Source organism: Sciurus carolinensis, chromosome 2 (assembly GCF_902686445.1).
Source record: "Sciurus carolinensis chromosome 2, mSciCar1.2, whole genome shotgun sequence".
NCBI classification, from domain to species: Eukaryota; Metazoa; Chordata; class Mammalia; order Rodentia; family Sciuridae; genus Sciurus; species Sciurus carolinensis.
Window position 1 is genome coordinate 170486782 of NC_062214.1, and position 15600 is coordinate 170502381.

At 40.8% G+C, this 15600-nt stretch overlaps 2 protein-coding genes across 6 annotated transcripts in view; one reads left to right on the forward strand and one right to left on the reverse strand.

Annotated features, from left to right (window-relative positions):
- Positions 1-8906: 8906 nt before the first annotated feature.
- On the reverse strand, positions 8907-9668 carry LOC124976628 (protein FAM246C). Its single transcript, XM_047539401.1, has one exon. The coding sequence runs from the start codon at positions 9666-9668 to the stop codon at positions 8907-8909; it is 762 nt and encodes a 253-aa protein (XP_047395357.1).
- Positions 9174-15600, forward strand: part of Rgs6 (regulator of G protein signaling 6) — a 567125-nt gene continuing 560698 nt past the window's right edge. For 2 of the 5 annotated variants that reach the window (XM_047539060.1, XM_047539062.1), the window contains exon 1: positions 9176-9741. The gene's annotated coding sequence lies outside the window, so the exon portion shown is untranslated. Of the gene's footprint in view, positions 9742-15600 lie in introns of all 5 variants that reach the window. The other 3 variants (XM_047539065.1, XM_047539063.1, XM_047539064.1) reach the window with 3 other exon arrangements.

Sequence of the window (15600 nt, forward strand, 5' to 3'; positions counted from 1 at the left end):
GTGTATGCAAAAATACTCAATGTCACTAACTGTCAGGGAAATATAAGTTAAAAGATATAAGTTAAATATCACCTCCCCTCAGTTGGAACTGCTATTGTCAAAACAACCGAAGATAATAAGTGTTGGTGAGGATGTGGAGAAAAGGGAGCCCTTCATACTACTGAAGGGAATGTAAATTGGCATAGTCATGAAGGACAGCATAGTGGTTCAATGAAAAATTAAAAGTAGAATTACTAGGTGACCCAGTAATCCCTCCTCTGGAAATGAGATCAGTATGTCAAGGAGACACCTGTGTTCAAATATCCATTGCCCCATTATTCACAATAGCCAAGACATGGAAAGAACTGAAGTGTCCATTAATGGATATGGATAAAGAAAATGTGGAATGTGAACTGTATGTAGGCACACACAGGTCTGTGCACACTCGTACAATGAAATATTCATCTTTAAAAAAAGAGAGTCTGTTATTTGTCACAACATGGATAAACCTGGGGGGACAGAATTCTAAATGAAATAAACCAGACATAGAAATCCAAACACTGTAGGATCTCATTTACACATGGAACCTGAAAATGTCAAACTGTCAGAAGCAGAGTTGGCTGGCGGCTATCAAAGGCTGAGGGGTAGAGGGATAGGAGATGTTGGTCAACAGGCATGAAGTTGTAGTTATGCAACATATAAAACATTTTTTTGAAAGCATCAGCTGCTGATGCCCCAGCTCCATACTTCCTAGGAGGGACTAGAACAGGGATTGTTAGAGGGAGGGGAAGACAGTCACTGCCCCGGGAAATCCTCTAAGCTCGATGACTTCCAACCCCGCTTATTTTATATCTCTGGCCCCAGTCTCTCTCAAGGTACTAAGATGAATGTACAACGTCCTGGTAGATGTGTCAGACCCAAGAAGGCCCCGGATGTTCTGCTCTTGTCCATCAGACCTGCTCCATCTCATTGTTCCCCACCTTGACCATGGCACTATCATGTTTCCCAAAGTGTTAAGGCTGGAATCCTCCCTGATTCCATTCCGTCAACAAGTTTCATCAATCAAATTTTATCCTGTGCTCAACTGTTTCTCATTACTTCGCCTCTGTCATGTATTCCAAGTCAAAACCCACCCTCTCAAGCCACGGTCCCTGCTCTCTCTCGCTTCCGGTGTGTTCGAACCACAGGAGCTAGAATGGAAACCATAAATGGCTGCGCTAACATCCTGTTCCGAGACGCTCTACCAGCTTTCCATCTTGCTTAATAGCCAGAGCCTTCATCGTGACCAGTGAGGCCTGTGTGTCCTGATCCCAGGTGTTTCTCTGACCCCCATCTCCTCCAGTGTTTCTGCTCTTCTCTGAACACGTCAGACTCGTTTCTCTTCAGAGCCTCTGCAAAAGCTGTTGCTTCTGTCTCGGACGTGCTTATCCTAGCTATTGTCAGGCTTGCTCATATTCTTTAGGCCTCTGATTGAATATCATTTTATCAGCTAGGCCTTCAGCAACCTCCTGCTCTCAAATAATATTATCTGACTCTGTTTTTCTTTATGACATTTAGGATCTGATTATATATTTATTTGGTCCTTCCCTCCTTTTCATCCCCTCTCTCACTCTCCTTTCCTTCCTTCTTTCTTTCCATTCCTTCACCTTTCCTCACTAGAATATCAACTGTATGAAGACAGGCTTTGTTTTGTACATAAAATATCCCTAGCATCTAAACAGTGCCTAATAGTAAGAAAAAGAAAGAAAATTCATTTATTGAAGGAGTTAATAAACTCTTAGAAGTATTGTCAGCAGCTAAACTGACCCCCTTAGAGGAAAAAAAAAATTATAAAAGTCTTTAAAAATATTATATGGTCCTAAAATTACTTTTTGTTAAACTTTGTTATCATTTTAGATCTTCAGAAAAGTTGCAAGAATAGTGTAGTGTTCCCACGTACCTTTCACTTAGTCTCCTAATTGTAAGGTCTTGTAAAAACTCTCTTGGTCTGTTTTATATCTCTAAAATAAAATACTTCTGGCTGGGTACTTTATCAGTAAAGAGGGTGGTTTGGCTCAGGGTTCTGGCAGCTGGACTGACCAAACATCAAGGCACTGGTGTGGGTCCCCTGGGTTGTATCATTACACTGTGGATAGGTAGGAAGAAACTCCTGTATAAAGAAGAGACAAAGCACGTGGGTGACCTCACTTCATAACAACCTGCTCTCCTGAGAACTAAGTCACTCCTGCAAGATCAAATCCTGTCTGTAAAACCAACATTAACCCAATCTTGAGGGGAGGACTGGGGACCTAATTACCTCCCATTAGGCCCCACCTCTTAAAGGTTCCACCACCTCAACACCATCACACTGGTGGAAAGTGGGTAGGGAGAGAGTTTGATAGACAACAAACAGGGACTGTTACAGAGTCTATTTATTCTGCATATTGGTAAACTTCAAATGAGACATGGCTTCCATAGCATATCAGAAATGAGGTATTTACCAAAATATGACTGTATGAATTCAAACTTTATTCCCAAATTCATACATTGATGGAAGTTGAAGTGGGATCTTTGGGAGGCAATTGGGGTCAGATGAGGTCGTGAGGGTGCCCCCGCCAACACTGTGAGAGGATTAGTAGCTTTAGAAGAAAAGGAAGAGAGCCCAGAGTTTGTACCTGTCACTCTCACACCACGCGATGCCTTCTGCTATGTTATAATGCACCCTTCCCACGTGCTGGCGCCACACTCTTGGGCTTCTCAGTCCCCAGAACTGTGAGTCAAATAAACTTCTACTGGTTATAAATGACTTAGTCTTTGGTATTCTATTACAACAGTTGAAAACAGACTAAGACACTATCCATTCTCCATCTTCCAGGAACAGCTCCCAGTTCATACATGGAGTTTGAATACTTCCCTGTTCTCCCTGGCTCTCAGTTCATGTGATTGAGCAAGACTGCACCTCTGTCCCCACTCTATGAAAATGTTCCTTAAGTCCAAGTCAGTCAGTACATAGTGTGGCCTTAACCACATTGCCTGTCCCAGGGATGCACACAAGACTCAAGGCAGTAACAGAGTTCTTGGGGAAGCAGACTTTGTTCTTGCCTATTGGTCTTGAGCTTAAGAGTGGGAAGGACTGGAGTGTTACCACATGGAGCCTGATACTGAAGCCTTACAGAAGGCAGAGGTAAAAGGTGGAGAGCAGTCCATGCTGTTGAGTTGTTAATCTTGAAGGCAGCTGTACTTGAAGCCCGCATCTATTATGGGACTTTTCAGTTACATGTGCCAATACATTTCCTTTTGAGACAGTTTTGGTCAGGTATTTCGGTCATTCATGACCAAAAGAATCCTGCTCATACACTGGAGTCTTACTCTATGTCAAAGGAGAGCTTTCTCTAGTCATTAGTGCAGAAAATATATATCTTCTTATCCTGTTTTTAAAAATTTTAATGCTTGTCAGAACCTCCAAGATTACTTATTTATTTATTATTTGTTCTTTTTACATATACATGACAGTAGAATATAATTTGACATATCATATGCACATGGAGTATAACTTCCCATTCTTGTGATTGTACATGATGTGGAGTTACACTGGTCATGCATTCATATACGATCACAGGAAAGTGATGTCTGATTCATTCTACAGTCTTTCCATTTCCCATCCTCCTCCCTTCCCTTCATTCCCCTTTGTCTAATCCAATGACTTCTAAAGAATCTCCTGTAAAAAAATATTTTTAGTTGTTGGACCTTTGTTTATTTATATGTGGTGCTGAGAATCAAACCCAGTGCCTCATATATACTAGGCAAGTGACTCTACCACTGAGCCACAGCCCCAGTTCCAAGAATCTCCCTTTTAAAGGCTGAATAATCTCCCATTGTGTGTAATGATTTCTTTATTCACTCCTCCATAAGTGGACATTTAAGCTATTTTCTTTCTATTATTCTATTGTGAATAATGCTGCAATGAGAACTGGAGTTCGGATATCTGTTAGACACACTGAGTTCACTGACTTTGGATATAACCAGAAGAGGGATTCTTTGATCATAGATTAGTTCTATTTTTAGTGTGTTGAGTAATTGCCATACTGGTTTCCATAATTTACATCCTCCCCACCAGTGTACAAGGACTCCCTTTTCTCGACATCCTGACCAATACTTGTTATCTTTGTTGTTTGGACAGTAGCCATTCCAAGTGGAGTGAGGTGATAACTCATTGTGATTTTAATTTGCACTTCCCTGATAATTCATGATGTTGAACATTTTATCATGCACTTGAGAAATGTCTGTTCAGAACCTTTGCCTGCTTTTTTTGTGTATACACAAATGTATATATTTGTTTTACTCCTGAGTATCCTCAAACTGGAAATGACCCCAATATACTTTTTTTTGTTTTTGTTTTTGTTTTTGTTTTTTTTGGGTGCTGGGGATTGAACCCAGGGCCTTGTGCTTACAAGGCAAGCACTCTACCGACTGAGCTATCTCCCCAGCCCCATACTTTTTTATTAATAAATATTAATTGTACAAATTGATGTGTTTTACTCTGATTCTTTGTCTGCCTTTAAGTTGGGTTGTTTTCTTGCTATGTTGAGTTCCTTATCTATTTTGAACATTAGTTCCTTATCAGAAAATGATTTGCCAATATTTTCTCTTATTCTATAGGTCATATGTTTACTCTGTTGATTCTTTTGCTGTGCAGTTTGATGTAGTCCACACTTATTTAATTTTAATTTTGCTTTTGTAGTACTTACTTACTTTTGATATGAGATCTACAAAAAATTGCTTAGACCAATGTCAAGAAGCTTCTATCTTTTCCCCTAGTGGTTTTATGATTGTAGGTGTTATGTTTAGGTTTTCAGTCCATTTCAAGTTGGTTTTTTGGGTATGTTGTAAGAAAAGGATTCAATTTCATTCTTTTGCATGTGGATATTCAGTTTTCCAACATCACTTATTTAAGATATTCTTCTTTTCTGATTGTATTTTCTTGGTGCCCTTGTCAAAAATTAGTTGACCTCTGGTCTTTCTATTCTCTTCCATTAGTCCATGAGTCAGTTTTTATGCCAGTACCATACTGTTTTGATACTAGAACTCAAAAAATCAACATACAACAATTAGTTGCATTTCTTTACGCCCATGACAATCTATTTGAGAAAAAATAAGTCAATAAGACAATCTAACTTATGATGGCATCAAAAATGATAATATGCATTGGAATAAATTTAACCAAGGGAGTGAAAGCTCTATACACTGAAAATTATAAAACACTGATGAAAGAAACTGAAGAAGGCACAAATAAATGGAAAGATATCTGTGTTCATGAATTGGAAGAATTAATAGTGTTAAAGTGTCCATGCTACTCAAAGCAATCTACAGGTTTAATGCAATCACTATCAAAATGCCCATGTCATTTTTCTCATAGAAAAAAACAGTTTTTTAAAATTTATACAGAACCACAGAAGATCCTGAATAGTCAATGCACAATCTTGAGAAAGAAAAACAAAGTTTGAGGCATTACTTCTCCTGATTTCAAATTATATTACAAATTTCATTTTTGTGTTCTTTCAAATATCAACACGGAGTGAGCAAACACAAAATTCGAAAGAGGGCCAAGAATACCCTCTGAGACCAGCTGTAGTTCTTTTAGAACCCACAAAGGGATTTAAAAGAATTAAAATAAGGTTTTCCTGAAGAAGAGATCATGGTCATGTTTTACATGAGTGCTATGAATTCAATTTTAGTGTCCTTTGTTTTGGGGGCTCCCTGGGGTCTTATATGACCAGACTTTTGATTAGGGTTTGTAACCGACATATTTTGACCCATTAAAAGATCCTTCCCATGGAAGTACACTCTCTGCCTAATTACCACGGTTCTAACAAAACACACCTGTAACCAACTATGATTGCCTGTGGGAATCCCAGCACCCAGCAGGAGGGAGACCCAAGTGGGGGTGAGGAACAAATAATTTTGATTAAGGGGTCCTGTCTAGCCCTGCAAGTCACATTACACAAACAGCTGCCTATTTTGTGACAATTCTGACTCTAAGAGGACAGTGCCTAGGTGAAGAGGCTTGGTCCAAACCTTCAGTGTGAACAGCACTCCATGCTTATTTTGGGCCTGATATAGGTTTTTGAAAGCTTTGTTATTGTTAATGTCAACTTGCTCCTGCAGTATTTATACTATGTACATATACATATCCTGATTATTAAACATTGCAATTTTGTAAATATGTGTTCTAGTCTGATATGAGTTCTAAGTCTCAAAATATAATCTTCCCAGTAGCATGATAAAAACACATCCATTCTCCAGTCACTTAGTTTTCAAAATTGCAGATCAGGTGCTAATACTGGAAAGGGAAGAAATCCACTTTGATAGTAATCAGCTTGCCTACCACGCATCCCTCCTGAAAAGGAGATTATGCAGTTAGTGGTAAGGGAAATGCTGAACGTTCCATGAAGGAAGCACCCCACAGTTCACAAATATGGTTCAAAAGTAGATTTCTAAGACCCATCACTAGAAGTTTGGACTTCTTAGTTCTAGGGTGGAATTCAGGCATCATTATCACCAAGTTGTAGTAAATTCCTCAGGAACACTGATGCTGGCCTTTGAAAAGACACTTTTCTAAAGTACCTGTCAGGACTTTAATTTTCTTTCAGGACTTAAGATGATGCAAAACTGACCCAGAATCTTCTTTTATTGCCCAAATGCAAAGAACACACTCCTTAGCCTCAGAAAAAGACTGCACTAAGTGTGAGGAAGAGAAAATATGGAGGTTTGAGGAGTCATAGCATCAGCTGTAAATGTCACAAATGCATAATCCTGGGAAATGGGTCACCTGGTACCCAAGCTCATTATCCTCCCCAAATAAACTGTCAAGTACACGCATCAAAGGCACTGACACTAGCAATCTTTTTCTCCTTCACCTGTCAATGCAGTTATTAGAACTACATTGCCACTCGTTTTCATTCTTCTGTTCAATTTGTCACCCAGTTCAAGAGTTATACCACAATCAATTCTATCACACACTTTCCTTTAGCTCCTTGCCTGATAATGAAGTAGGCAAAAGATTCAGGATTATACTTAAAAACATAAGTCATTTTATACTTCAGATGAATTTCAGGATGAATTTTTTGCAAGTAGCTTGTCTTTAATAATTACTGGGTGGATGGATGAAAAGTTGGATTGAATTGAATTATTGTATATGTTCACAAATTAGTATTTTAGATCAAATCATATTTTCAGTACAGCTAATGAGTTGATTCTTAAAGGAAACCCATAGTGAACACTTGAAAAGTGAAGATGAGTTTTTCTTTTTTAGTAAGGAGAACAATTACATCACAATGTATCTTTTTTAACCTTTTATTTTGAAATCATTTTAAAATTACAAAAATCTTGCAAAAGTGACTCAAGGAGGACTGGGGATGTGGCTCAGTGGTAGAGCGTTTGCCTAGCCTGTGTGAGGCACTGCGTTCAATTTTCAGCACCACATTTAAATAAATGAGTAAAATAAAGGTCCATCAACAACTAAAAATATTTTTTAAAAAAAGTGGCTCAAAGAGCTCCTTAATGTCTTTAAGTGTTAACATTCCTGAGCTCACTGACAGTAAGCTGAAAAGGTGGTATCCCTGTGTTCGTCCGTCTTCCCTTGCTGTGACAAAGTACTTGAGACAAACAACTTAAAGGTAGGAAAGAATTATTTTGGTTCATGGTCTCAGGTCATAGTTGACCTGTTGCTTTGGGCCTGTGACTGCACATTACATTACAGCAGGAACCCAAGGCAGAGGAGGATTGTTCAACTCATCATCAGAAAAAAAATAGAAAGGGGCCAGGTCTGAATATTCCCTTCAAGGGAATGCCCCAGTGACCTAATTTCTTTCCATTGGGTCCCATGTTCTGAAGGGTCCACCACTTCCCAATAGTGCCAGGGACTGGGGATCACATTTCCAATACATGGGCCATATGGACATATTCCAGATCTAAACTACAGGCACTCTTTAACCCTTTCATACTTTAGTGTGTGCTTCCTAAAAGCAAGGACACTCTGCTGAACGACTAGAGTACAATCTCTACAAAAAAGCAACATGGATCTAATTTAATCCCTCTTATTTAGAGAATCTATTGAAACTGCACTGATTATGCCATTAATGTCATTAACAGGTCTTGGATTCGATTCAAGATTACCAGCTGCATTTAGTTGCCTTGTTCTGTCAGTCGAGGAACAATCTTTACTTTCCTGGTCTTGACATTTTTGAAAGAGTACAGGCCAGTTACTTGACTTTCTCTCCATTTGCATTTGTCTGATGTTTTCTTATGACTTATATTAATGCATAAGAAGTGGTGACAAAAGGTGCACGGTGAGAAGGAAACTTTAAAGTTTCAATCTCTGGACCCATATGAATGAAGAAAGTCCAGTTCATCCATTCTTAAAAGCATTTAGGTTATTTCAAGTTCCCTCCACCCAAGACATAATACAATTTAAGAATAAATTCTTAATACTGATAACGTTAATGTTACACACAAATCCCCTGGTTACCATCCAGTACCATAATCTTGTCCTATCTCCACCTGCAGCTTCCTTAATCTTTAAACATTAAATTTCAAAACTACCACATTGAAGAAAATGGTCAGTTCAAGCTATCCTTTCTCAGTTTGTCTTCAACTTTTTTTTCTTATTTCCCAAGAATATTTATATACATTTTCTTAGAAGCCCTTTTGCAGTATTTTAAGATAAGAACAATCACAAAAAGCTCCACAGACAGCGTGTGGTGTAAATTTTGAACAAACGAAAATGACGAGGTTAGTAACATTATCACTGACGATCACGGTGGCCCATTTTATTTAGAGGACGCCAGCTACATGTCAATGAGGGATTCAAATGCTACCAGGCACACCACCCCGGGCCAGAAATCCCTAAGATCACCTTGACACCACTAAACTTCCCCTACTAGGCCAGCTTAGAACTGATGAAAGGAGCCTCCGCCTTGTTCAATCAGTCTCTCAGTTTTCTCAGCAGCTACTAAAGTGCCAGGAACCTCCAGATTTTCTTTTCCTTTGGTGAATTCGGGTCCGCGCCTTCCGCGATCTGGAACAGGTGAGCCGAGCGGCGGCGCCCTTGGGACGCGCTCAGGTGCCTCGGCCCCGCCCCAGCCGCGAGTCCCTCCCGGCAGCGCGCGGACCCGGACCCAGGTGCCGGCGCCCAGGTGCGCAGGGCGCGGGGCTGCAGCTCCGCTCGGCACCCGACAGCGGGCGCCGCTGCAGCAGCTCGCCGGCGGCGGAGCGGAGCGGCTTCGCGAGTTGGGGCAGCTCCTCGCGCTCGGCCCTGCTCGGCGGCCAGAGCTCCGCCCGGGCGCCGGGTTCCCACAGCTGCTGGAGCCGGCGGGCGCCGAGGGGGCGGACCCACCTCTGCGCAGCCCGCCGGCCCCGGGCGGGCAGAGGCAGGCGAAGCGCAAGTGCCCGGCAGCGCGGAGAGCCAGGCCCGCCCGGAGCGCGCTGGAGACACCCCGAGCGCCCCGCGCCCTGGCACCATGCGACCCGCCGCGCCTCCTCGCGGGCCCGGGGCTGCGCTCTCCGCTCGCTGAGCCCCCGCGCTCGCCACCACGGAAAGTCGAAAAGAGGAGGCGAGACATTGGAGGGCAGCGCGGAGACGGACTAGACTTCCCCTCCGCCCCCAGGAGGTGGCGGGTTCCCGGTTCCCGGGGCTTCTCTAGCTTTATCATGACCCTGGCGCAAGCTTGGCTTTAAGAGAAATTGAGAAGCGAAGAGAGTCAAGGCAATTCTTTGGTTGCTAAGGTAATTGTAGTTGTGAGTGGAAACAAATGGGGGAAAAGATGGTTTGAAACAACACCCCCCCACACACACCCATTCATATGTGTTGATTTCATCTCCTGGGTGTGGGTGCTTGTCCATTTCAGATGCGTGACAGGTGCCGGTGTGTGTCTGCAGTTTGGGACTGTGGAAGACGAGCTTACATAAGTGGTTAGACAAGCTGGCGTGCGGACTTGTGTGGGATGGGTGCAGGTCTGCATATAAATCATGTTCCTGGATTTTTGGGTGTGAAGCGCTCACCGACCAGGACAAGGGTGCAGAACGAAGGTGCTTATAGGTACTTCCAAGTCGTCCGATTTTGTGATCCCAGGTAGGGCAATTTGCCTCAAAAGCGGACATTCATTAACTTTTTCTCTGACTAAGCTCGCCCATTTGTGATTTGGAAGAGAAGAAAGCGAGTCTCCGTGGGGAGGTGTGGAAAGCAGGGGTGGGTGGTGAGTTGTTATTTGGGACCTGCCTTAGGAAAGGAAAAGGTAGGTATTCGCTCTGAGAGGATGACAAGTAAATTGATTATGTGCAGAGACCCTGTTTACAGTCGCTGCTAGGCTGCATAAAAAGTGGCCCAGTGAGATGGGGAAAGCGACCCAGAAAATTTAATTTTGTTCAGAATGAAAGCTGCTGTATTTTGTTCTTAATTTGATGGAGTAGGAATGTTATTTTCTTTCATTGAGACAAGTGGCATTTCTAAACTACAAATTGAAGATATTTTGAGTCTTGTCGGCTTGGAGTTGTTCCTTCAGCATTATCAATGCTTAGGAGTTGGATCTGCAGGTAAGTTCTGATCAATACCTTTTAGCAACTCCAAAGTAAAACTGTAAAAACCATCAGGATGAGGTAAAACCCAACAGTGGACCCTTCTCTCTCCAGAGAGGATGAGAAGAGATGAATGAGCTTGCATCAGAATGGCATTAGAGAATGGGCTACAAGTTTGTGCATGATTTGTCAAAAATTGTTAGTCTGACTTGAAATAGTTAAGGTTTAGCTCAGTATGTTGACAAGACTTTTCTAGAATAATTTCACAGGTAGATGGGCAATTAATATGGAATGGGAACTGGGCTGTTGGTGGGAAACCTCCAAGTTGTATAGTCTTTATTCTTATTCTTAATTTCTTAATTTTGCAACGGGTAGGACTACCCTGCGAAAGAAAGAGAACTGAGGGAATTTGGAGATTTATTTTTAGAGAGACGTCTTTGTAAACCAAAGCTTGTATGCTGAACTGGCAAAACCAAGAGCACAAATTCTTTTTGAGTTCTCTGATACTACTAAGGTAAATTGTTGTGTAAATATGGTGACCTCAAGTACTATAAACTATAGGGAGAGAGTTTACTCTCAATAACTCATCCTTTCCTGAAAGAGTCTGCAAATTCTAGAAATGTCAACAATTGCAGGGTATTTTGATGAAGAACATAGCTACTGGTGTTTCCTTTCCTATATTCATTCCATTGGCTCTTAACTTTACTTCCTGTTTCCTTTAAGAAATTTCAATTAACATTCACTGAATTTGTACTGCTGACAGTTTCAGTCAAACAATGTTAGTTTTTTTTTTTTTTTCTTTTGAGGCAATTTCTCTTATTGAGTGAAACATTACAAAAAATGTCAATGCTTTTGTGGCAGAAATGTCTCTTCAGCTGAATCCTACTTATTTATCTTTGGTTTGTGGAATGACATAGCCAACGTAAATATTTTTTAAATGAGCAAACATTTCTTGAAAAAGAAAAACATAAAAGATATTTTGCATGTTGGAATTTGCCAGTGATTTCAAATGTTTTATTGCCCCTTGGGGACAGAATTTTATGTGAAAGTAGGATCATTCTGTTTCTTATCTCTCCGATCTTCTCCCATGCATTTTATCCCCTCAACTCTAGAGACTTTGCCAGGAATTGCTGAACTTTCCATTTTGTGCCAGGGCTTAAGCATCAGAGAGATACGAATAAGGAGTCGTGTGTCACATAAATGCTTTTGAAAAGGGATGTGCTCAGAGATCTCAATACTGGGATTAATTTCTTCCTTTAGCTTCACTTAGTTTGTCTTAATTCTTAGTGCTTTGAACCTAGGAATGCATTTAACCTCTTTATTTTGAGGGCTAGCTGGAAGGAATTTATTTACTGAATTTCATCTTCATTGTGACATATGGCATGATATAAATAATTACTATATACACATTATCCTGCTGTATAGAAAGAAACAGAAATATAAAACACAAAATAAATCTGCATATTGAGTGATATGGCTATAACATTTCCAAAAACAGTTTTACTGATTATAAAAATAATATCTTGCTATTGAGAAAAATTCAGGAAAATACAAAGAAAAGAAAAAAAAAAAGATTATCTGTCATTCCCACAGATGATGAGTCATTACTAACATTTCTTCAAATTGTCCATTCTTTAAGATGTTAGTCACATCTTCATTGTATTTCTACCCTTCCCCCACAAAATCTTCAAATCTTAAAAATAGAACTTGGATGTACATTAAAGGTTTGGGAAATGACTGCTAGTTTACTGGATGGTTTTGATGGATCATATTTTAATTTTTATTAGTGGTCCTATTTTCAAAGAGTACTAATTCTCTTTTTCTACTCTTTGAAAATCAGTATTTGCCTTTTGGGGTAGTAATATTTGGGCCTCCCCATGAGATTTACACAATGAAGGATCAGAAAAGAAGTGGCCATTTGGGTGTGAGACCTGAGTTCTGGTTGCAGTTTTGCCATCAACTTCTCATGTGGCCCTTGGCCATGAGGCCTGTTTCCTCGAAGGACAAGGATACTTTCGGACTGGGCTCCATAGCTCATGATAGGTTCGCTGCTCTGATGTTTAATGATGACAGTCTTTGCAGAGGGCTTATTCAGACAGACAGTTGGCCTGGAGTGGGGCCTGAGAATTTACATTTCCAACCAATCCCCAGATGATGCTGACTCTGCTGAACCTGGGCACCACTTGAGAACTAGAGAGTAAATTCCTTGAGGCTAAAAACCCTGTTTCATTTGTTTTTTCTTTTTCCATCCATCTGTCTAGTGCCCAGCAATGTACTCGTCAATAGTTATTCAGGAAACATTCATTGAATCGATATCAGTTTTCTCCATTGGGTAAGCTTTCCAAATTAGTCAAGATAAGAGAATAATCGTCCAGAAATTTGGGACCATGATGTCTGTAATAAGAGTAATTATCAGTCATGAAACCCAGTTCTTCAAACTGCAGGGAAAGCAAAAATACTTACAAGTAGACAATTAAAATGGACATTAAACCTAATGAGTTATGTTAAATAACCAGGAGTACCTGCTTGAGATGTCACAAACCACAAAGCACACCAAATGCTTCCCAGTTACCTCTCTGAGACTTATGAGAGGCCATTCATTTCTACCACAGAGAGCTGGCCCTCCAGACATGGATTCTGCATCTGCCCATTCAACCAACGAAAAATCAAAAATATTCAGAAAAATAGCACTTGTATTAAATATGTACAGACTTTCCCCTCTATCATTATTCCCTAAACAATATAATATACTACTATTTATATAACATTTGTATTAGTTGTGAATAATCTAGAGGTGATTTGGAGTGTAGGAAAGAATGTGTGTAGGCTAGATGTAAGTATGCCATTTTGTTTAAGAGATGTGAGCGTCCAGGATTTTAGTTATCTTGGGGATCCTAGAACTCATCCCCCACAGATTAGTTTACCAAAGGGTGGCTGAGCAGGGGAAGTACCATGATAATTACCCCAATTACCAAAGCATCCTGTAAAGCAACCAATGCCACTCCTGCCGTCCCCCACCCAAAATGCAAAACAATGCTTCTTAGAGCCCCAAGGCCATTCTATAAGACGGAGGAAACTTAGACACAGAGAAACAAATGAACCTGTGTAAATCCACAATGCTAGTAAGTGGCAGCATGAGAAATCAGAGCCAGGCCTGCCTGATACTGAAGGTGGGGATACTGAAGGCAGGGGGTGTTCTTTACCATGTCCCTCTACTGACATTGAGAAAGCATTTGATAGCTGGGAGATTCCAGCTGGCTGAAATGCCTCAAAATTTTTGATTATCCTGTGTGGGTACATTTTGAATAGAAAATTAATCCTTCTCTTAGATACATAGGGTAGAGAGAACATTCACTCTTATGCATGGAGATTTAAAAAAATGCAAATACTTGACTTGCACAAACTAGGTGCCCCTTTAACTGTGGCTATTAAAATGAGTCATTGGGGCTGGGGAGATAGCTCAGTTGGTAGAGTGCCTGCCTTGCAAGCACAAGGTCCTGGGTTCGATCCCCAGCACTGCCCAAAAAAAATAAAATAAAATGAGTCATGGGCACTGTCTTGGCTTCTCTAAATACTTTGGTAAAACCATCAAAGAAAAAGCTACCTTCATGTATGTCCATAGTTGAGTTCCCATACTCACTAGTATCTCCCTCCCCAAAAGGCTATTTTCTGGCTCAAGTGTGCATGACACAGAGTCTGCTGAGATGAGGTGCCCTGTGAGGATGTGAACTACTGGAGGCCTCCTCTGGAAATACCTGGGTCACCTGTGTCCCACTCTGACCCTGTAGCCCAGAGCTCAGACGGCATCACTATCATTTGCTTTCAGGTAGCAGGCATCTAAAAACCCTGTTCCTTGTGTTTCTAACACCAACTTTCTCATCTGTAAAAATAAGAATAAAAACTATACCTCTTGAATAGGTGTGCCTGTGAGGACTTGCGGTCAGTCTAGCATTTGAAGAACTCTTTTAAGTCCTTCTGAGAGAATCCTGCTCTACATTTTAAAACTCGGATTTGAGAAGCCTTGTAGAAAGTAAGTGACTGACACATTTAAGAGGAGAGGGCAAAATAGGGTAGGTCTCTGAAGGTAAAGATGCTACAAAAGCCTGAGTGTCTTTAACACCAGTGGGAAGAGAAGAGGCTACAAACAGACTCAGCTACATTGATGCTTCTTGAGCCAGATTGTGACCCATACCTGGAGCAAGCCCATGTTTTATTTTATTTTTCTCTATAACCTTGCTGTTTCTTATAATGTTGGCAATAGAAGGAGACTGGTAAATGTTGGCTGAGTCACTGATGTTCACAGTGGAGGTGGGGGAATAAATGGGAGGAAGAAGGGATTAGTGCTGGTGTGGAATGACACTAATGGGTTAAACATGCAGGGATGGGCTTGGATGTGATGCAGAGTATTATGGATAAAACTCATTGCTTGCTTGATTTTTCCTGGCTACATCCACATCAGGTCCATGATATAGTGAGTTCCTCATCCTACTTTGTAATTATGCACAAATGTTTGTCTCCCTCAATGGGCTGTGGTCCATTTGTCTATCTTTTTTTCTTTTTTGTCATAATTTGATCACCATCTCCAGTACAAGGCCACACATATACTAAATGCTTGATAAAAATTGGTGACTTACCTAAAAACTGCCTAGCCTACAAAGCTGTGGATCTGTCATAGAGTGGTGGGCTGATCTTACAAAACAACAATCAGCATCTGTACAACTTTTGTAGATAAAAACCTTTCACAGGAGTTAGGGAGCATTGTTTCCATTTGACAGGTGAGGAAACTGAAGGTGAGGAGAGGTTCGGCCACTTGCTGCAGGTTAGATCATCAAATAAAGAAACCAGCACTTAAACTTGAAGCTTATCTGTTGGCTGAGTCACTGAAAATGACTTAGTCCTTAGTCTCTCTGAAACATCACAGGGTGGGGAACAAACAGAGACAGCGTCCATCATCTTGGAGAGATGGTAGAAATAAATAGAAAATGAACAAGAAAAGGCTGTTAAGTGACTGGGAAAAATGCATGGAATTTTGTGAGTTAGATTTGGTAGCGAATAGATGCTAAAGTAAGG

Bases quoted from the DNA above. Each gene is read 5' to 3' on its own strand.
- LOC124976628 (XM_047539401.1), bottom strand. From the start codon at position 9,668: ATGATAAAGCTAGAGAAGCCCCGGGAACCGGGAACCCGCCACCTCCTG.